The 21,367-nt window shown below is 47.0% G+C and overlaps 2 protein-coding genes across 2 annotated transcripts; one reads left to right on the top strand and one right to left on the bottom strand.

The window, feature by feature from the left end:
* The first annotated feature begins 6,294 nt into the window (after window positions 1-6,294).
* LOC124688095 (ABC transporter B family member 10-like) lies at window positions 6,295-14,017 on the top strand. Its single transcript, XM_047221811.1, has 8 exons — window positions 6,295-6,847; window positions 7,002-7,177; window positions 10,039-10,499; window positions 10,587-11,513; window positions 11,606-12,266; window positions 12,370-12,617; window positions 12,700-13,112; window positions 13,196-14,017. Exons 1-8 carry the CDS (start codon window positions 6,481-6,483, stop codon window positions 13,756-13,758), a joined length of 3,816 nt encoding a protein of 1,271 aa, XP_047077767.1. The 5' UTR covers window positions 6,295-6,480; the 3' UTR covers window positions 13,759-14,017.
* A 328-nt stretch (window positions 14,018-14,345) lies between these two features.
* LOC124690542 (ubiquitin carboxyl-terminal hydrolase 21-like) lies at window positions 14,346-20,000 on the bottom strand. The gene is made up of 15 exons (XM_047223915.1): window positions 19,950-20,000; window positions 18,758-18,841; window positions 18,569-18,628; window positions 18,391-18,468; window positions 18,182-18,286; window positions 17,588-17,662; window positions 17,368-17,445; window positions 17,178-17,255; window positions 16,962-17,082; window positions 16,750-16,860; window positions 16,358-16,530; window positions 15,942-16,277; window positions 15,742-15,858; window positions 15,211-15,664; window positions 14,346-14,804 (listed from the first exon to the last, which is right to left on the bottom strand). The coding sequence occupies exons 1-15, from the start codon at window positions 19,998-20,000 to the stop codon at window positions 14,536-14,538; spliced, it is 2,190 nt and encodes a 729-aa protein (XP_047079871.1). The 3' UTR covers window positions 14,346-14,535.
* Between the last annotated feature and the right edge of the window lie 1,367 nt (window positions 20,001-21,367).

The following is a 21,367-nucleotide window of genomic DNA, read 5'->3' as shown; positions in this document are numbered from 1 at the left end:
TGGCCTCACACCAAAGGAAGTGTGAACGGGGGCAAGTCCTCGCGGATGGCAAAAAGGGTGGGATCTCTTGTGGGAAAAGTAACGCACCTCTGCAGAGTGTATCAAATTGTGGCTGTCACTCCTTGTTCGGGAAGGGAAGCTGCGAACGCGGCAGGAAAGGAACTCCACGAAGTTCCGGTCAACTCCGTGAAGACTGACGGGCATAGTTTTCATAATAAAAGCAATCTTTTGAAGAAATGATTTCGAAACATGCATTGACCTGCAATTTCCTGATCAATGGTCGTAGCTAGTGCATCAAACACCTTTTACTCTTTTGAACTTGCTGAGTACCCCTGTACTCACTTTCTTTCGACACCCTTGCTAGATTGTGATCCGGAAGTGGAGGCCATCAACGATGGAGCACCGGAAGAAAGCTACGAGCTGGTCTACGAGGAAACTGATCTTACCGGCGGAGTTGAAGGAGTAGACTATGTAATAGTCTACGGACCCGATGACACGGAGGTGGAGGAGTAGTGATACACCCTAGCATCATAGAGCCGAGCAACGTAGAACTTACCTAAATAAGTTGTTGAGCTCTTTCATATATAGTTATGAGTTGTAATTGTACTTAAGTAGTATCTTAAGGTGTTCTCATAGGACATGTGATAATACCAACTTGTTAAGACAATGTTTGTAATAATATATGAAGTGTTATGACCTGCAATGTTTCTGTTGTACCACTCTGAGGGATATGGCAATTTGTGAAGAAGTCCCTTCACAAAGATCATATCAACGACTTGTATACTACAACATGCAGTGGTATGTTGGGTCACCGCAAGCCCGCTCTTGCCATCGGCATACACAAGACTTCCCACTGCAGATAGCCTGCGGTACACGTACAACACCATGCTTGATGGTGCGGTAATCAGTCAGTTGAATAAGAGATGTCGTCGCACGGTTCGATGCCGATAATTCTTCAAGTTAGGTAGTTCGTTGGATTTATTGATCGTCTCCGCAATGGGCTACAACGCCCTCGACTTCCGTCTTCCGCGTGGAGGAGACTTGGCCGCTCCATTGACTGATGGCTTCACCGGTGCTCCTCCAACCAATACTGTTCCACCACGCCATGGATCTTCTCACTTCAATATGTCGGCATGTAAATGCGGTAAATCATGGAACAGATTAGGTTTCGTATTGATCTCACATACTCGGCATTGTTGAGTGTCCTAACGATTTCTGGAGTAATGTAAGATTGGGTGAAACTAATAAGTTTTTTCCTTTTTCCTTCTCGATCGCTGCAGTATGGCGCATGATGCTGCCGGACTTCACAGCAAAGACTTCGCACTGCACATAGTCTGCACTACACGTACGTCGCCACGCTTGACGCGTTGGAGATCATCTCATTAAATAAGCCTTGTGAAAGGACAGGGATGTCGCCTAGAGGGGGGGTGAATAGGCGATTTAAAAAATTTACGAGATGGGCTTAACAAATGCGGAATAAAACTAGTGTTTACTTTGTCAAGCCTAAAGCCTATATACTATGGTTCACCTATGAACACCAACAACTTATTCTAAGCAAGAGTTCACCTATGTGCACCAACAACTTATGCTAAGCAATACAAGCAAGTATGTGATAGCAAGATATATATAACTTCAAGCACGATGGCTATCACAAGGTAAAGTGCATAAGTAAAGAGCTCGGGTATAGAGATAACCGAGGCACGCGGGAGACGATGATTTATCCCGGAGTTCACACTCTTGCGAGTGCTAATCTCCGGTGGAGAGGTGCGGTTGCTTAGTGCTCCCGAACGCCACAAGAGGCTCACCTTGAGGTGTGGTTGCTCGATGCACACCAACGCCACAAAGGCCTCACCCCAAGATGCGGTACTCACACCACACACCGAACGCCACGAAGGCGCCTCACCTAAATCTCCGGTGACCCTCGCCACAAAGGCCTAGGTCACGGTTCCACTAAGGGATTTCCTTCGAGGCGGAAACCGGGCCTTACACAAAGATTGGAGCACACATCCACAACTTAATTGGAGGCTCCCAACAAATCGCCACAAAGGCCTAGAATCCGTCTAGGGTTCCAAGAACCCAAGAGTAACAACTTTCTTGCTTTCACCTCCACGAATCACCGTGGAGAACTCAAACCGATGCACCAAATGCAATGGCAAGAACACCACAAAGATGCTCAAGTTCTTCTCTCTCAAATTCCAACAAAGCTACAAAAGCTATTGGGGGAATAAGAGAGGAAGAACAAAGGAATTCACAAAGAACACCAAGATCAAGATCTAGAGAGTTCCACTCACAAAGAGATGGATTTGATTGGTAGAAATGTAGATCTAGATCTCCTCTCTCTTTTCCCTCAAGAATATGCAAGAATCATGGGAGGAATCAAGAACTAGGGCAAGCTTTGAAGTACAAAAATGGAGGGAAGAGAGAGAAAGTGAACCAACCAGCCCAAGGAGGAAGAAGGGGGTCTTATATACCCCCTCCCAACGAAATATGACCGTTTGGGGCCTCCCAGGCCGGAAAATCCGCCCCTGGGCCGGATTATCCGCCCCCAGAAATTGCCCCTGGACTCGGGCCGGATATTTGGCCGGATATTTGCCCGGAATTGGCCATTCGGGCCGGATTATCCGTCCCCCCAAAAAACTGCAGAAACACCAAAACTAAAACGGGCATAACTTTAGCATCCGGACTCCGATTTTGATGATCTTGGGCTTGTTTTGAAGCTAGGAACAAGCTCTACAAGATCATGCAGGAAACAATCATAGTCCAACAAGGGAGGATAGAAACAAATGATGAAAGGTTTGACCTATCTAAAAAGACATACCGGTAAAACCTCCAATCTCGAAAATGCAACAAGTTGCCCATGCAAAAATCATTCTCGATGAACTAGAGCTTGTCATGAGAATAAGCACAAGCTCTAAAACATCACATGGATAAGATCCAAATAAAACCAAGAAAGATGATGAACCAAACTCGAAAACGCAACAAGTGATCTATGCGAAATCCGTTTTCGATGAACTAGAGCTTGTCATGAGAATAAGCACAAGCTCTAAAACATCACATGGATAAGGTCCAAATAACAACCAAGAAAGATGATGCAAGGATGCAAAGGTTTGAGCTCTCTCCGAACGATACGATCGAGTTACTCACTCGAGAGCCCTCTTGATAGTACGGCAACTAAACTATAAACCGGTCTCCAACTACACTATGAGACCGGTGAGAAAGAAACCCTATCAAGAGCAAACCTTATACTTGCGCATTCCACTTGGCTCGATGACGACGATCTTGACCTCAACAAGATGAAACTCCTTTCTTGCTTGTGCTTGCTTGACGAAGTCTTGTGGATTGCTCCCCCATAATCCACCATGGGAGAGCTTCTTCTTCGGCGCATTTTCACATAACCATGACCACCATGTGGATTGCTCCCCCATAATCCACCATGGGAGAGCCGCTTTTTCGGCGCATCTTCACATATCCATGATCACCATATGGATGGCAAGACTCAAGAAAAGGATCTCTTCGAGATGGCTCATCTTGAACTTGCACTTCATTTCTCCATGGCAAGCTTCAAGCTTATGAACTCTTCGAGTTGGCTCATCTTGAACTTGCACTTCATTTCTTCATTCTTCATCATGTTGATGTCTTGAAGTAACTTGAGGGTTCACTTCATCTTCATCTTCAAGACATACTTGACACTTGATATCCTTCATCAATTTCTTCTTATTGCAACCTAATACAAACATGTTGATGTCTTGAAGTAACTTGAGGGCTCACTTCATCTTCATCTTCAAGACATACTTGACACTTGATATCCTTCATCAAATTCTTCTTATTGCAACCTTGAAGCCAACATATGGTTCAAGAATTGCCTATGGACAACTCCTACAAATATAACTCAATGCAAACATTAGTCCATAGGGATTATCATTAATTACCAAAACCACACATGGGGGCTCCATGCACTTTCACCTTGCCGTCACATGGTTTATGTGCCGATAATTCTTCAAGTTAGGTAGGTTGTTGGATTTATCGATTGTCTCCGTAACGGGCTACGGCGCCCTCATCTATCGTCTTCCACATGGAGGAGTTAGCCGCTCCATTGACTGATGGCTTCGTCGGTGCTCCTTTGGCCAATACTGCTCCATCGCGCCATGGATCTTGACGCTTCAATCTGTCGACATGTAAACGCGGTAAGTCGTGGAACTGGTTAGGTTTCATATTGATCACATGTACTCGGCATTGTTCAGTGTCCTCATAATTTCTAGATTAATGTAAGATTGGGTGAAACTGATAAGTTTTTCTTCTTCTTTTTTCCTTCTCGATCGTTGCATTATGGCACATGATGCTAGCTGACTTCGTAGCTAACGATGGTGCGGTGCTCTTTCGATTGGTGGTGTGTATCAGCAACCTACTATAGGGATGACAATGTGGGTATCGCAGGTGAAGAGAAATCTTCTGCTTCTACACTACGGAAAACTGTCAAAGTGTCGGCGGCCAGGCGTTGTACAAACGGTATTTTGTCGGGGCCGTTGGCATAGGACTCAAGCAGGGCAGGCCGCAAAGACTGCCTTCGGAACAGGAAAGCCTTCGGCGTAGGGCAACCTGTGTCGACTGCCACCGTGGGCATAGGTCCAGTCTGGCCTTCGACAGAGACAAGACTTCGCACTTCACATAACCTTCTAGGTATTGCTACAATCCGAGAGCAATAGCTAGATTTTGTTCAATATTGTGTTTCCTCGTTAAGGTGTCGGAAACTTTAACACCAAAGGTGTTGCACGGAAGAGATCTTGGTGGTCCCAGGTTAGAACAATGGAATGCTTTGCTACAGGTCCTAGATTTAGTCTAATTCTTACACGAGACTGGCGAGTTTCGTTGTAATCTACATGAGAGTGGTAAATTCTCTGTGGATTCCATGTGCAGAGCATTAATCCAGCCAGAAGCGTCGGCCGATAATAATAAAAAAATGGAAAATGAAGATTATGTTAAAGACTAAGGTTTTGTGTGCTATCTTCGTAGAGGCGTAATCCTCACTAAAGACAAGCTTGTGAACCACGATTGGCGAAAGTACACAATGTGTCTTCTACACCATGAAGAGACTATCAAACACGTATTCTTCCAAGTCAATGCTAGATCTATATGGTCATTCATCCAAATAGGTTCTACCGTATACCTGTTGTGTAGCATTGCTAATATATTTGATAATTGGCTAAATGGTGTGGATCATATGTTTAATATACTTATTATGGAGCGAGCGCTTGCCATTATTTGGTCGCTATGGCTATATAGAAACGATAGGGTTTTTAATGATAAAAACATTTCTCTCGTGCCGGTTATCCATCGGTATGCAGCTATGCTCGTTCATGGCCATCTTTACAACGTGTGGAGAACCGTGACCTATTTATGGAGATTTTCTACATGGTTGAAGGACACGGCGATGAATTTTCATCCAACATGGTAATCTATAGATTGGTCCTCGACCAATATAGGTGCCTTTGCGGTTTCAACGATGATTACATATATAGGGCCTTTCATATTTGTATATTTAGTTTCATTTGTATTTGAGTGGTTGTGTGCATCTTACGCAGAAGCTAGGTCTAATACTTAAACTTTTAAGTAATAAAACATCTTTTATCAAAAATAATAATTAAAAATAAAATTCAGATGTAGCCAATCATTTATCCCATAAACGTGTAGAGTATAAATTTCAAAAAAATCGTCTTCCGTGCTATACAAATATAGCAAATCGTGGTTTCTGCTGCATACCCAGGATAATACGCACATGGCATCTCAGCCCGTTACATGCATAATCTCGTGACCTCTCTATATGAAGTGCTATACATTTTGAGCTACCGGCACGCTGTTTCACTTTCTGTAGCAAGGCCAGCTAGCACACTGCTAACGCGTCGTGTACGTACATTGCAGGAAAAAAAAATACGGAGAATATATGCTCCTGCTGCCCTCGTCCAAACAGAATCGTCAGCCAAACCGCACAATGAAGCAGAGCTCTTGGCTTGTGGAGCTCTGAAAAGGAGGGTGAACTGTGTAGTCAAATCCAACGGCAGCTCGCGGACAAATCTCCTTCACCGCTGCACCAGAGCTTTGCCCTGCCGCAGTGGCCCTACGGTCGGCGATCGAGTCTAAACGAATCTCGCGCCTCGCTAACCATCTAACCGCCGAACCCACTCGACCCTGCTCCGGCGCTCAGCTCAGCTCCACCACGCGGATCGCCTCCTCGGCGCTCGGCCAGCGGCTACCTACGCAGGCACAGCTAAAATGGTGGCAAGTTACAACCACCATACTCCAACGAGTGTCCAAGCGGCTCTTTAAAGCCCTACCTTCCCACGCACACAGGCACAGCGCAGATTCCGACCTTCTCCACACTCCCTCAGTCCCAGTCTCTACCAGCACACAAGCTAGAACGGATTAGGCAGTGTCTGTAGCCGGCCGGCCGGCCACGCAGCTGGATCGCGGTGGAGGGGGAACGAGATGAGCTCGTCGGCGAACGGCGCCGGCCAGGGCCCCTACCAGAGCTACCAGAGCGAGGCTGAGGGCAGCGATCACGAGAAGGATCACAAGAAGAAGAAGGACCAGCAGAAGGAGAAGGTGGAGAAGGTGCCGTTCCTGAAGCTCTTCTCGTTCGCGGACCGGTGGGACTACGTGCTGATGGCGGTGGGCTCCGTGGGCGCGTGTGCGCACGGCGCCTCCGTGCCCGTCTTCTTCATCTTCTTCGGCAAGCTCATCAACATCATCGGCCTCGCCACCCTCTTCCCCGCCACCGTCTCCGGCCGCGTCGCAAAGTACTCGCTCGACTTCGTCTACCTCGGCGTCGTCATACTCTTCTCCTCATGGACCGGTACGTGCCCGCGCGCGCGCTCCAGTCCAGTCCAGCTTTGCTTTGCTTGTCCGGATCCATGGATGGATGCGTATGCGTACAAATGCATAGTGCGACGTGGTATCTTCATTCTTGTTCCTACTCGCCTGGTTCTGATTTTGTCGCGCGCGCGCAGAGGTGGCGTGCTGGATGCACACCGGGGAGCGGCAGGCGGCCAAGATGCGCCTGGCGTACCTGCGCTCCATGCTGGACCAGGACATCGCCGTCTTCGACACCGAGGCCTCCACCGGCGAGGTCATCAACGCCATCACCAGCGACGTACTCGTCGTCCAGGACGCCATCTCAGAGAAGGTACCTGCATGCGTTCCTCCACCGATCTCGCCACGTACTACGTGTTTGCCTTTTCTAGGCGTTGCGTCCATGTCTGTCAAACCGGCCGTTCGTTCGTTCTAAAAGGAGAAAAGCTAGACCAGAGAGGAGAGAACACTCCTTACTGGAGTTGGTGGAGGGCATTGAAGGCGTTGCCGGCGCCGGAGGAGGACGAGGTCATCCATCGAACTACCAGTACTATAGCTCCGTCATGTAGATTGAATTGTACAGAACAGTTGCGATCGTAATCCGTCTCCGTTCTGCCCATCTGCCCAATCTTACTGCTCCTGGATCTGAATTTCCAGTCAGGTGTTCTTCATGGCTCCCATGCGTCTTCATTCAGGCCTATATGCATCTATGTTCCCTGTCAAAAGAGAGTTGCTAAATGAGACGGATAACAATTCCCTGATCTTCAAATTTCGGTGAAATGGGAGTCTGATTTTTCACCATTTCTACCCGCAAAAAAATAGTTTTCACCGATTTGTAACTCGTATACTTTCATCCACGGAAAACACGTTACATGTTCTGCTCGTCACTTTTTTTCCCTGTGCTGCAAAGAAATGAATGTGCCGTGATGCATGGCCATCTCTCCAGATTCACATAAATCACAATAAATGAATGTCTTGATCCACCGACTGTTTAGATGGAGCTCACCAGGCATGGGATCTGCACACACACACGCACACTATTCCCATCGATATCCATGATCCATCCTGGCGGCGTTTTAAGGAGCCTGATGCGGTAGCACGACCTACATAGTATGCGGGTGTTTATGATTCATGAGCTAGCTATCACTATCACAAATTTCGTGTGATACATGTCCACCAGTTCAGTCACCTACTCTTTCCCATAATAGTACGCTCGTACCGTAGCCAGCCTGTGTGTGAAATTCATTCCACCAAAAAGACTAAGGAGTAAGGACAATGATTTGTGTTCACAATGTTGCTATTGACAAAAACGTTATGAGGATTGATTGATTTTACAACCTTTGTATGGGCTTTGGGCGATTCAAGAAACATTTTGAGGATTGGTTGATTTTACAACCTTTGTATGGGCTTGAATTCAAAACAGTGGTAGTGTTTTTACCGGACACTGCACATATATATTCTCATAAAAAAACGTTTTCCTCCGTTCAAAAATCATCACAAAAAAACTAGGGATCATAGCTGGTCATCACAACATATTTTTGTGAATATGAAACATGTATTGAATTTGGTGCAAGTTAATTCCCATCTATTTTTTGAAGTTTTTTTAAGAAGCCCAGAAAAAAGTATAATGCTATAGGTTCATATATATGTTTTCCATTTGAAAATTTCCATATTGGAATCAAGATAAGACAAAAGGAGCATACCCCTCCCCCTACATCCGGTACGTCTTTTTCGAGGATTTTTAAAACAGTGGAAACTTCTCCTCTAAGTTGCATGAAAACAGAAGAAAAAAATGCCAACGTACATTTCTGCACATAGTGTCTCTTTTACTTAAGTGCCGAATATCATAGACTTATTTTAATTAACAACCTATTGCTACAACATAATCTGCAATTTGTTCCGACTCTAATTTGTATGTACGTAAAATAATTGTTTCGGTAATTGTTATTTCACAAGATGAAGTCAATTGGTTTTCGTGTGTTTAGTTGTCTTGTAGTACTGAGAACTGACTTCTAGCTCAGTGGCAAGGCAAGCGAGTGCGCAGCCAGCCCACCCGGGTTCGAATCCCCATCCGCGGTAATTTCGCAGGAAGGGTGAATAAATCGGGTTATCATCCATCCGCGTCCATCCGCGGGGAGAGTCTCATTCTACCTAACAACGTATAGCCAAGGGAGGGATCATTCCCCCGTTGGTCAACGTTGTCTTGTAGTACTATTTTTCGTATAGTTGAATATCAGTTACAATTCCTAAAAACATAATACAACTCATTATTACAAAGAAATATATTGGCTTTAACATTTTTCAAGCTCCATTAGTCTAGTTATCAATGAACATTGTGTGAGTACGTGTATTTGTGTGTCCTTCGAGATGCATTGTTGTTTATCAGAGGAGTGTGGGTTCAGTGTTGCTTCAAACTTTTGTATAAACAAAAATATGAATTTAAGATTATGTCTTTCTGCAGCACCACAATTTCAAAAGCACATTGAGAAGGCACACGGCCAAAAAAAGATTAAAATGACACCAAATTGCCATGCCGAATCAAGCAACATAATTGACCATCAACAAGCATGATTCGGCTCCGCCCTGGTCATGTTTCATCATTGGTTTAACCCATGTAGATTTGGGGTTTTCCTTCTCATTAGGCTGTATAGTCGGGTTGTTTTGTTATAAAGCACCTAGAGTTGGGGGTTTTGATACAACGACCTCTACAAGTTTGTGCTTATGAAATTTACTCTGGAACTTGCCAATACAGACACCTGTAGTGGCTTACTCAATTTTGAAGCTCCAACATTTTGTGTGAATGTTCGTGTACACCTTCGAGTTGTACCAGTTCTTAATCAAGGAATGGGAAAAGATTGTCGTTAGATTTCGAAGAAATGAAGTAGAGTATTTCTTTTGCAATATCTCGGTTCAAAAACTTTATAATTTGTGCTGCCCCTGGATATCTCAAATACATTCGAGGGAAATCCTAGTGGTCTTCGTGGCGACGTGGCTTATAAACGAGTTCTCAAGTGTCGGTCTTGCTTTTTTTTCACATAGACTCTGCTCCGCATGATACTCCAAGAGCCCGGCATCAGGGAATCTGCTAACCGTCAGATCTAAATCGCACAGCTTCATTCGCGCCTGCTGAGGCAGTGGTCAGCTGCTGCAATACTTTGACCGGTTTCATTGACCACAATGACTGTGTCGCTGCAGGTGGGCAACTTCATGCACTACATCAGCCGGTTCCTGGCCGGGTTCGCCATCGGCTTCTCGCGCGTGTGGCAGATCAGCCTGGTCACCCTCGCCATCGTGCCGCTCATCGCCATCGCCGGTGGCACCTACGCCTACGTCACCATCGGCCTCATGGCACGCGTCCGCAAGTCCTACGTCAAGGCCGGCGAGATAGCTGAGGAGGTGATCGGCAATGTCCGGACGGTGCAGGCGTTCGTCGGCGAGGAGAAGGCGGTGAGGACGTACCGGGAGGCGCTGCTGACGACGTACAAGTACGGCAAGCGGGGCGGCCTCGCCAAGGGCCTCGGCCTCGGCTCCATGCACATGACGCTCTTCCTCTCCTGGGCGCTGCTCGTCTGGTTCACCGGCATCGTCGTCCACAAGGGCATCTCCAACGGCGGCGAGTCCTTCACCACCATGCTCAACGTCGTCATCGCCGGCCTGTCAGTACACTGAATTGCACCCTTCTCGTTCTCATTTTCAGTTAATGTCGACCACAGCTAGCTGATCGATGGATGGCAATTGTGCAGGTCGCTTGGGCAGGCGGCGCCCAACATATCAACGTTCCTGCGGGCAAGGACGGCGGCGTACCCGATCTTCCAGATGATCGAGAGGAGCACGATGAATACGAGGAGCTCCAAGGCCGGCCGCACGCTGCCGGCGGTGCAGGGCAACATCGCCTTCCGGGACGTCCGTTTCGCGTATCCGTCCCGCCCGGACGTCGTCATCCTCAACAGGTTCAGCCTCGACTTTCCGGCGGGCAAGATCGTGGCCCTCGTCGGCGGTAGCGGGTCCGGCAAGAGCACCGTGGTGTCCCTCATCGAGCGCTTCTACGAGCCACTCTCCGGCACGATCCTCCTCGACGGGCACGACATCAGCGGCCTGGATTGCAAGTGGCTCCGCGGCCAGATCGGGCTCGTCAACCAGGAGCCGGCGCTGTTCGCGACGAGCATCCGGGAGAACATACTCTACGGCAAGGGCGACGCCACGGCGGACGACATCAACCACGCGGCGAAGCTGTCGGAGGCGATCACCTTCATCAACAACCTCCCCGAGCGGTACGAGACGCAGGTCGGCGAGCGCGGGATACAGCTCTCGGGAGGGCAGAAGCAGCGGATCGCCATCTCCAGGGCGATACTGAAGAACCCGTCGATACTGCTCCTGGACGAGGCCACCAGCGCGCTGGACGCCGAGTCCGAGAAGAGCGTGCAGGAGGCGCTGGACCGCGTCATGGTCGGCCGGACCACCGTGGTGATCGCGCACCGGCTGTCCACAATCAGGAACGCCGATACTATCGCCGTCGTCGACAGCGGCAGGATTGTCGAGACCGGCACGCACGAGCAGCTCATGGCCAACCCTCTCAGCGCCTACGCTTCGCTGATTCAGCTGCAGGAGGCTGCTCAGCTTCAGCACAAGCCGTCTTTCTCGGACAGCACGAGCATGACAAGGCCACTAAGGTATTTTCAATAGTTGGGATGCCTTAATACTTTCTTGTCAAATGGACTCCATTAGCCAATTGAGGATCTTAAGTTGTGCTTCCTGTGCGTAGTTTCAAGTATTCAAGAGAGTTGTCAGGAAGGACGAGCATGGGTGCCAGCTTCCGCTCCGACAAGGACTCGATCAACCGGTACGGCGCCACAGAGGCATACGACGAAGGGCACAAGGTGAAGCCCGTCTCCATGAAAAAGATGTACTCCATGGTGCAGCCTGACTGGATGTTGGGGCTGTCAGGCACCCTCAGCGCCTTCGTGGCGGGCGCCCAGATGCCACTCTTCGCCCTCGGCGTCACTCAGGCGCTCGTGTCCTACTACATGGGGTGGGAGACCACCAAGAAGGAGGTGCGCAAGATCGCCGTGCTCTTCTGCTGCGGCGCGGTGCTCACCATTGTGTTCCACGCCATCGAGCACCTCAGCTTTGGCATCATGGGCGAGCGGCTCACGCTGCGTGTCCGGGAGAAGATGTTCGCGGCGATCCTGCGGAACGAGATCGGGTGGTTTGACAGCACCAGCAACACCAGCGCCATGCTTGCATCGCGGCTCGAGACCGACGCCACGCTAGTGCGCACCATCGTCGTCGACCGCTCCACCATCCTGCTGCAGAACGTCGGCATGATCGTCACGTCGCTCATCATCGCCTTCATACTCAACTGGAGGATCACGCTGGTGGTGCTTGCCACATATCCCCTCATGGTCAGCGGCCACATCAGTGAGGTGTGTTCAGTTTTAACTGTCTTGGCTATATGGCTATATGTCAGTGGCATCGCCAATTCGTGGCTACTTCTCTCCTCTCTGGCTTAATCTATGTTGCCGACAGAAAATGTTCATGAAAGGATATGGAGGCAACCTCGGCAAGTCCTATCTGAAAGCCAACATGCTCGCCGCTGAGGCGGTGAGCAACATGCGGACGGTGGCCGCCTTTTGCGCAGAAGATAAGGTGATTAAGCTCTACGAGGATGAGCTCAGGGAGCCAGGGAAGCGGTCCTTCCGCCGAGGACAGGGAGCCGGCGTCTTCTATGGAGTCTCTCAGTTCTTCCTCTTCTCTTCATACGCGCTGGCATTATGGTAAACTGCTGCTGAAACACAGCAAACTTGGTCTAAATTTGCTGTACTCCAGGATCAAATTGTGAAATGTTTGAAATTTCAGGTACGGTTCGCAGCTGATGAGCAAGGAGTTGGCCACCTTCAAGTCTGTCATGAAGTCCTTCATGGTGCTCATAGTGACAGCGCTGGCAATGGGCGAGACGCTGGCGATGGCACCGGACATCATCAAGGGGAACCAGATGGCATCTTCGGTGTTCGAGATCCTTGACAGAAAGACTGAAGTCCGGATCGATACCGGTGATGACATCAAGAAAGTCGAAGGCATGATCCAACTACGGGATGTGGAATTCCGGTACCCTTCGAGGTCCGAGGTGGCCGTGTTCAAAGGCCTCGACCTCCTGATGAAGGCCGGCAAGAGCATGGCGCTCGTCGGGATGAGCGGCTCTGGCAAGAGCACTGTTCTTTCGCTCATCCTCCGGTTCTACGACCCTCTTGCCGGAAAAGTCTTGATTGATGGTATTTTACAGGTCACAAACATAGCAGTTTCTGTCCCAGACGAGCAGCTCAACTGAACAATGTGCAATGGGGCTTTTTTGCAGGAAAGGACATCAAGAAGCTTAGGCTGAAGTCGCTAAGGAAGCACATCGGCCTAGTCCAGCAAGAGCCAGCGCTGTTCGCGACGACAATCTACGAGAACATCCTCTACGGCAAGGACGGAGCAACAGAGGCCGAGGTTATCGAAGCGGCGAAGCTGGCGAACGCGCACACCTTCATCAGCTCGCTGCCTGAGGGGTACCAGACAAAGGTCGGTGAGCGCGGAGTGCAGTTGTCAGGCGGGCAGAAGCAGCGCATCGCCATTGCGCGCGCGATCGTCAAGGACCCTGCCATCCTGCTCCTGGACGAGGCGACTAGCGCACTCGATGTGGAGTCAGAGCGTGTGGTGCAACAGGCACTGGACAGGGTGATGAAGAACCGGACCACCGTGATGGTGGCACACCGGCTGTCGACCATCAAGAACGCCGACGTCATCTCAGTGATCCAGGACGGCAAGATCATTGAACAAGGTGATCACCAGCACCTGATCGAGAACAAGAACGGTGCCTACCACAAGCTCGTCAACTTGCAGCAGCAACAACAGCTGCAGGGGGGACAGAGCTCATGAGCTCTCTAGAGAAGAACCAAGTGCTCCTATATCTAGCTGTCCCTTGGCTTCAAATACATTAAATGTAAAAGCTTCGTCCAACCTTTTTTCTTCTTAAAACGAGTGTCACAATTACACAGGGATAAGTGCTCTCTCAATTTCTTTGTAGCAGTAGATAGTGATACCACAATTTCAACTAGGAATATATCTATGTGACTGGGCGATAAAACTATTTTTTAATCATAGGACTGCAGTCCATGATCTGTTAATTTCTTTCAAAGTCGCTATTCTTTTGCTCAAGTAATGTAGGTAACCATAAGACCGAAGTCCTACAAGGTTACCTATATGACAGTAATATTTCTCTTATTTTTGCCTATGTTTCTTTTCTTCTGTTCTATGTCACTTCTTGTTTCTCTTTTCTGTAATACAGGTAACCATGTATGACTGGTGTATTATACTGTGAGTACAGAAGGGCTGTCAGCCCATATAACTGGAGCAGATGTAGTGAATGGAATTCTCTTTGGCCAGGAAATTTCAGTGAAATAATTCCAGTGGGCATTTCCCAGGAATTCCTAAGCATCCTAACAAAGCCTAAACAAGATTGCCAGTGACACAAAAATTCATATATATATATATATAGGCCAGGTGTTCCAAATCAGGAAGAGCAAAAAAAAAACATAGATAACAGCCTAAACTCTTAAGCTCTATTGTATCTTGAGTTGGTCCTGGAGAAAGACATGGATGGGAACTACTTACAGCAAAAAGATTTTAGACCTCAAAACCAGGCTAGAAAAATACTTAGTACTGAAGAACTGGAATGTCAAACTTCCTCTTCCTTTTGCCTACAGGGTCACTCCGAGGGCCACTGCGGGACTCTTGCTCATTGCGTTGTGTGTTAATGCAGTCCAGAAAACCTTTTCTTCGTTTAGATGTCATGCTCCTCATTAACCGTGATGCGTTCTGATCCAGACAAGCACCCTTCAAAGATTTGGACGCAGATGCAGCCTTTTGTTTCTTCCCCTTTGTTTGATGTTCAGCCACTGGCATCAAAGGAGTATCGTCCTCATCTGTAAATGATGACATGCAGAAACATGAACCTTCTTGTTTTTTGAAATAAAATAAAATGCAAAAGAGGAATAGCATGCAAGGTAATGAGCAGATCAGAAATTAATTAGCTAATGCAACTGTCTGATGTTCATTAACGATTTAGAATCACATTCTCTGCAATTTATAAAAAAGGAATAGCATGCAAGGTCATGAACAGATCAGAAATTAATTAGCTAATGCAACTGCCTGATGTTCATTAACAATTTAGAATCACATTCTCTACAATTTGTTCACCCATCATTAATTTTTTAAACAGATACTATGATAGCCAGATTATAAATTGTGGACACACCAGGTACTGTACTCAAATGCTGTTTGCACAACATAAAACAGATGTTGCAATTGTACTTGGAAATAAACGCTTACCTAAGTTCTCAAAGGCAAACACATCATGGTCATTAACAGAGTACATCCGCTTGGGGCGTGGAGGTGGAGTTGAGGGTCTCTCAGGATTGGTGATTTCAGTAGCACTAGGGGCACACCTCATCACCACATCAGCTTGAAGAGATGTTCTCCGTGGACTGATTTCTTCTTTCTTGTTAATGCTGTTAAAAGCATCGCCTGAACATCTCTTACTTGGCTCCTCAGGGAGGCTAGATGTCTTGCATTGACTTGCTTCATCATTCTCAAACTTATAACCAGAACTACTGTTGCCGGATGTTGAACAGTCCAAGTCTATATTATCCAAAACTGACACAGGAGATGCACCACTAGCAGCCTCCTCTAGCAAACTTGAGAACCATGGAAACTTGCCCTGCCTAACATAGAAGAGAATGTATGCTTCCTGACGTAGTGCACTTGTCTCAGTAATGGAATCAACCTGCAACAAGTGTGACTATTACAAGGTGAAAATATTTGTGTCATAAAAAGAAAGGGCAAGTGACTTGTGACACCTACAAGTGAGTCATTCATCAAGTGCCAACTGCTTGGTGAAGAACGAATTGCGCACACATAATGGCCATAGTTGGGTAAGCCAGAATGTTCAACAACACCATAAAGATCATATTTTAGGTCCTGATGCATGTGAAAATACAGGCAAAACATCAAAATATGTCTTCATGGAAAGCCTACAAGCAGAGAAGAGCAAAAATACTGACCTCCTTGTCTGGATTACTGTGGAATGGCTCCAGATCAAGTTCTGATGGGTATGCCACATGTTTGTCAATCTTTTCAATGGAATTATCAAGTGTGGTGAAGCGCTTGAGTTGAAATGCAACAACATCAGGTGCTTTATCAAGCACAAGCCGCTTATCCTTGCAAACTTGAACTTTACAACTTTCACAGGTGAGCTTGTTCTCAGCATCACCAACTTGCTCCACCTTGGTAAAAGATTCCAACGCAGCAACAAGGTCATCAACCTGATCAATCTCCAAGCTGAGATCAAGGAAGGGCTCAAATGTCTCCGAGCGGTGACCACAATCATGGCATGTCAACTATATGAACAGAAGAGCATTAGTTGAAACACAAGTGCAAAGAGAACAGATAAGCAATGAGCCAATGGCAAAGTATATACCTGGCTTTTCAGTCGACCTCCAAAAACCTGCTTGACAATACTTTCCTCATCAAAAGACGAGGGCTTCCCCTTTGATTTGGGATCAAGGGTGCACTTATACAAATTATCCAGCAAGCAACGAAGGAACTCATGTGCATCCTCTTGTTGCCCTGGTCTAAAATCTGAAGATAATTCTGGCAAATCTTGTCAAGGAATACGACAGAATTTCAAAACATTGTCACTAAAAATGGCAATACATCACTGAATAGCAAAATGTATGAGCTTAGTATAAAGTTAATGGACAGCATACATATTTCAGGGTGCCAAATCAGGGAAATGACCATGTATGCTGACCCCATGTATTTGCGACAAAATTAAATAGACAGGGCATAAATCTCAAATGCAAAGGATACTGCTTAAATTATCTTTGAACCTTGTTGGCACTAAAACAGACCCAGACCTTCGAACTGATTCCTCCATATGTCCTTTAAGGGCGCAGAAAGAACAAAACCCATCTTCATCATCTATATGACACCAGTAGAACAAATCATTCAAAGCAAAGCAAAAGAAAAGGATCTGGGACACTTTAACACAACAAAAAGTAAATATCAGAAACAGTCCATACATGAGCATGGAGTAGAGTGGTCAGTGCAGCGGAGCTTCTTAAAAAGGGGGACAGTATGAGTGATGCACTGGAGAGTTGCATTTAGAAAGCATGTGTTACCCATATTCCGAAGACCAGCTCCCTGCACAAAGGGAATATTGTATTACAATGTAACAATGAATGAACACCAACATATGACACTAGCATATCCAAATTTATCAAAGATATATTACATACCACTGACTGGGGTTCCCTGCAGCGAGAGAATGAAATAGAAAATTGCTTATTTTCCTTGTCACAAGGTCCAAGTCCCCACTGTTAAACAGAAATGGTCAGTAAAGATGCCTCAAACAATGTTAGAAAAGGTCTATTATGAAATCTTGCAAGATATAAAATGTTGCAAGATAATACATATGAAGACACTTACATTGGAGCTCCACTGGTTACTGTTAGAAAGGGGTGGTGAGTGCTGCTTAGTTTCCATCTCCCATTTTTCTATGTGATCCTGCATTAGTACCAACAAAAAATTAGAGAACGCCTGAGAAGAAAATAATTTGAAAAATGTATTCAAATACACAGCTTATTCTGAATAGCAACAAGCACGCATATGTGCCCCAAAAGCACTTGAATCTACAAGGTGAACTTACAACTGAACTGGGTTTCTCTGTGCAAAGGGGTTCTGGCTGCTGCTCTGTTTCCGTATCAAGAAGATCTGGGTCATTCTAACATAGCAACAAAAATAACAAAAGACAGGATTAGAGAGCTGGTACATAAGAAAAGGACTCCATGCATGAATATAGTATAAAACTAAATGCAGGATATCATTATTATTAAATTTTCACATTAGATGACTGCAGGATAAGTATTGTTTTGTTATCTAAGCTTTAAAGTTAATGAGTTATAGAAATTACAAAAGTAGTTTCTAGATAGAAGGCTTGTAGGCAGCTTAGTTACTGAAAGTTTTGGTGAGGGGATTTAATTATACTTAAATTTACAACATAACTCAAATATAAGACTCGTATAGAAATTGATTTGAGCAAGTGCAACATAAGTTTCAAATTATATGTAACAAAAAATGGTTTAAGTCATATGAATCTGTAAAAGCCTCAAAGAGGGTTGAGAGCTAAGCCAGAGTGTAGAAAGAAACAGGAGAACTATGCAAGCACAGAACAGAATACTATAGACTGATAATTCCCTGCAGATAGCGGCAGAAAGAAACTGCCAAGGCTCACACTTCATACCATTAATTGGTCCGATTCCAGTGAAAGCTGGTCCACATCATGTCCCTTATCTGTTGAAGGAAGTGAAGAGTCCTTGTTTGATTCGTCTACTTCATCAGAAATGCTCTGAAACGGCACATTGACAAACACCACTTAGCAAGCATCGCCACCATAGGAGACTAACTGGAAAATCAAACTATTGAATTACGGCTGGAGGGAAAAGAACATACCTCAGAATGGGGCTGCTTGCTATCAGTAACGCAAGGTGCACTTGGTGTGTCTCCATCATCCAGTGAATCCAAGCCGCTCTATACCAGATAAAATGTATACCATAAGAACCACAAGATACCAAAATTCAGAATTGAACGTTCACACTAAATCTCAAACTGACAGAAGCTACTAGCTTACAGTTTGAGGAGCATCCCTTGCTGCAGGAGCACAAACGCTATCCCAAGAATTTGAATAGCTCTATTAAGCACAAGCAAAGAACCAACACAATCAAATTACTTGTTCAAAAAAAAAATCAAATTAGGTAGCTGTGCATGGTAGCAGATAGAGTACAAAATTGATGGGCATAAGTGCTATTTAGTATCTTACAACAGTCTGAAGCGGTTGGCACATGGAGAAAAATGGTTGGCACTGCCTCATTTTCTCATCCCCATTTTCTCCAGAGATGCCCACCTGACAAAACAATCACCACCGTTACATCTGTGTTTACATGATACAGAACTACAAAACTGCCTTTTATAAAAAAAAAGGTATCATATATATTGCTATATTTACAATAAATAGAGCATGTCAGGAAGCTTGGTTAAATGGCAGGTCAAAATTATCAACATTTTAATTCGTGTAACTACAGGTAGACCATGGCATCAAACCAATTTCACCATCAGGATTGCTGCTGTCTAGCGGCGCCTGCCACCTAGTAAAAATGGCAGCGCAGAGTACCGAAATGGTCAAATCCAGATTCCCATACACACATACGAGTGTACAACATCCACCCCACCCTGATGGAGATTCATGCTATAACCACCGCAACGATTCAACCTGAAAAACACTTCGCAAAGCTAAACCCTCACAGAATCACTACATGGTAAGTCAACCAAACACAAAAACAAACTGCATCCTGTGTCAGCAACAACTAAGGATGAAGTCATACCGCGGAAGCTATACACACGCTAACTACCAGACTCGCCCATGGCCAGGAGTTCAAAGCCCCGGCCAAAATAAACACCCGAAAGGGTGCATATTGGGATATTTACCACAAAGAGAGCGCAACAGTTGGAAGTGCCTAAGAGGCGGGTCAAAATCGTCAACATTTTAATTCATGTAGCTACAAATAGTCCATCGCTACAAACCAATTTTGACCGGATCACCATCACGCCAAACCAAATTTGACCGGATCACCACCACGATTGGCTACCGTCTACCGGAGCAACAACCATCACTGGCTAGTAAAAAATGGCAGCGCAGGGTAACCAAGTCCGGATTCCCTGGACACACGAGCAACATCCACCCCACCGAGATGGGGATTCATTCATGTTGCAACCACCGCAACGATCCAACCGGAAAAAGCACCTCGCGACGCTAACCCCTTCGCAGAATCACCACACGGCAAGTCAACCGCGGCGCGAAGACAAACCGCATCCTGCGTCGGCAGTGACTGAGGATGGGGCCGTACCGCGTACGCCACACGCGCTAGCTAGTAGGAGACTCGGCCATGGGCGGGAGTTGGAGTTCCCGGGCCAAATTGAACGCCGGAAGTGACGAGGGGAGCAGTGGATCTCACCTGGGCGGGGGAGGGCTGGCTGAGGCTGGCGGCGACGTCCTCGTCCGCCATTCGCCGGGGGTCAATCGGCGGCTAGGGTTTCGCGGTCGCAGGGGTAGGTTGAGGCGGGCTGGGGGGAGGGGAGCCGCGGGAATTGGGGAGGAGTCTTGAGGTGGAAGATTGGTTTGGGTGTGGGAATGAAGAATCGGATGAAGTGGCGGGGGATCAAATGGGTGGGTTGGGGCCGAATTGCTGGGCGGAGGGAAAAATTTGGGAGGTTTGAAAGGGAAGCGGGCGCGTCGAAAATGAAAATGTGTCGCACGCGGCGGGATAGGCGTAGGTGGGGGAAATGGGGAACGGCTGGGGTGGGGAAGTGGAGGGCGGCCGCCGCTGGCGGGACGGTGGGCCCGCGTGGTTTCCCGTTTCGCGTTTTCCCGCTCGGTGGCCTGTGGACTGTGCTGTGGCGATTCTTTTGCCGCGCGCTGCGTTGCCTCCCATCGTGCTTTTCGAGGAAGCGCCGCTCGGCTCGATGGGTCAGGCACTCAGGCCGGTCAGTTCAGTCTTCGGTGTTGTATGTGGGCATGGGCTCCATCCACGGCCTGGTTTTCTTGGGCTTTGCTCAAAATATATATATATAAGCATTCTTTTAGTCATGATGAAAATCGGGTTTTAAATGTAGATGCTCATAATTTAGCTACAGCAGCCTCTTCTCTTCAAGAGGGTCATCATATTTGGTCACTGAATGAATACTCCAGACATTACTTGTATCCCTTTGGTTATTACAAATGAATAAAGGTCACTTTTAATATTAATATATTCCCTTTATCGAAAATCGAAAAAAAAGAATAAAGCCCGATTTTCATCTCAAAAGAACTCGGGTCGCCCCAAACGGCGTCCGCGAAAATCGTCGATCGAGCGTTCGGAGACCTCACATGGTATTGCCGTTTTTTGAGGAACGTCCGTTTCCACCTGTATCCCCCAGCGAGGCCCAAAACATTTAATTAGCACAAACATAATATTTTTGATTCAACTTTAATTATATTTTATAATTTTGAATTAGAACACCTAGTTGATCTACCCTAGTCTACTCGGCGTCCTTCGGGGCGCTCGACGGCCCCGCCCCATTGTCTCCTCCTTGCTCCTCTACTTCTCCACCGCGCGCCAACGCTCCCTCCGTAGCCCCGTGAGAAAAACTCAATGTTCCGTCGCCGCTCCTTCACAAAGAGGCGGCCCATTGGAGGGAGATCGAAGGCGCGGCGCCGCTGCTCCTCATTGGCTTCCTCACGGGCATGAGCGTCTTCCTCAGTCTGCTTCAGCGACTCGAATGGCGCGAGGATGGCCCCCTGCTCCGCCGCCTAATCCTCCGGGTTATGCCCGTCGTCACTCCAGCCATTGAGGTTGTTGTCGTCGTTTGCTTCCTCCTTCGCAACCGCCGCCTC

The sequence above is a fragment of the Lolium rigidum genome, chromosome 2 (assembly GCF_022539505.1).
Source record: "Lolium rigidum isolate FL_2022 chromosome 2, APGP_CSIRO_Lrig_0.1, whole genome shotgun sequence".
NCBI classification, from domain to species: domain Eukaryota; kingdom Viridiplantae; phylum Streptophyta; class Magnoliopsida; order Poales; family Poaceae; genus Lolium; species Lolium rigidum.
Note: the sequence above shows the minus strand (reverse complement) of the source record. Positions and strands in the feature narration are given on the sequence as shown.

What these genes read in the sequence shown, in the direction of transcription:
- LOC124688095 (XM_047221811.1), top strand. Translation starts at nt 6,481, where the DNA reads ATGAGCTCGTCGGCGAACGGCGCCGGCCAGGGCCCCTACCAGAGCTAC. An exon ending in ACTCTTCTCCTCATGGACCG is followed by an intron (nt 6,848 to 7,001) that starts GTACGTGCCCGC and finishes GCGCGCGCGCAG; the next exon opens with AGGTGGCGTGCTGGATGCAC. An exon ending in TCATACGCGCTGGCATTATG is followed by an intron (nt 12,618 to 12,699) that starts GTAAACTGCTGC and finishes TTGAAATTTCAG; the next exon opens with GTACGGTTCGCAGCTGATGA.
- LOC124690542 (XM_047223915.1), bottom strand. Translation starts at nt 20,000, where the DNA reads ATGGCGGACGAGGACGTCGCCGCCAGCCTCAGCCAGCCCTCCCCCGCC. An exon ending in GCAGGGAACCCCAGTCAGTG is followed by an intron (nt 17,083 to 17,177) that starts GTATGTAATATA and finishes CCCTTTGTGCAG; the next exon opens with GGAGCTGGTCTTCGGAATAT. An exon ending in GAGGTCGACTGAAAAGCCAG is followed by an intron (nt 16,278 to 16,357) that starts GTATATACTTTG and finishes CTGTTCATATAG; the next exon opens with TTGACATGCCATGATTGTGG.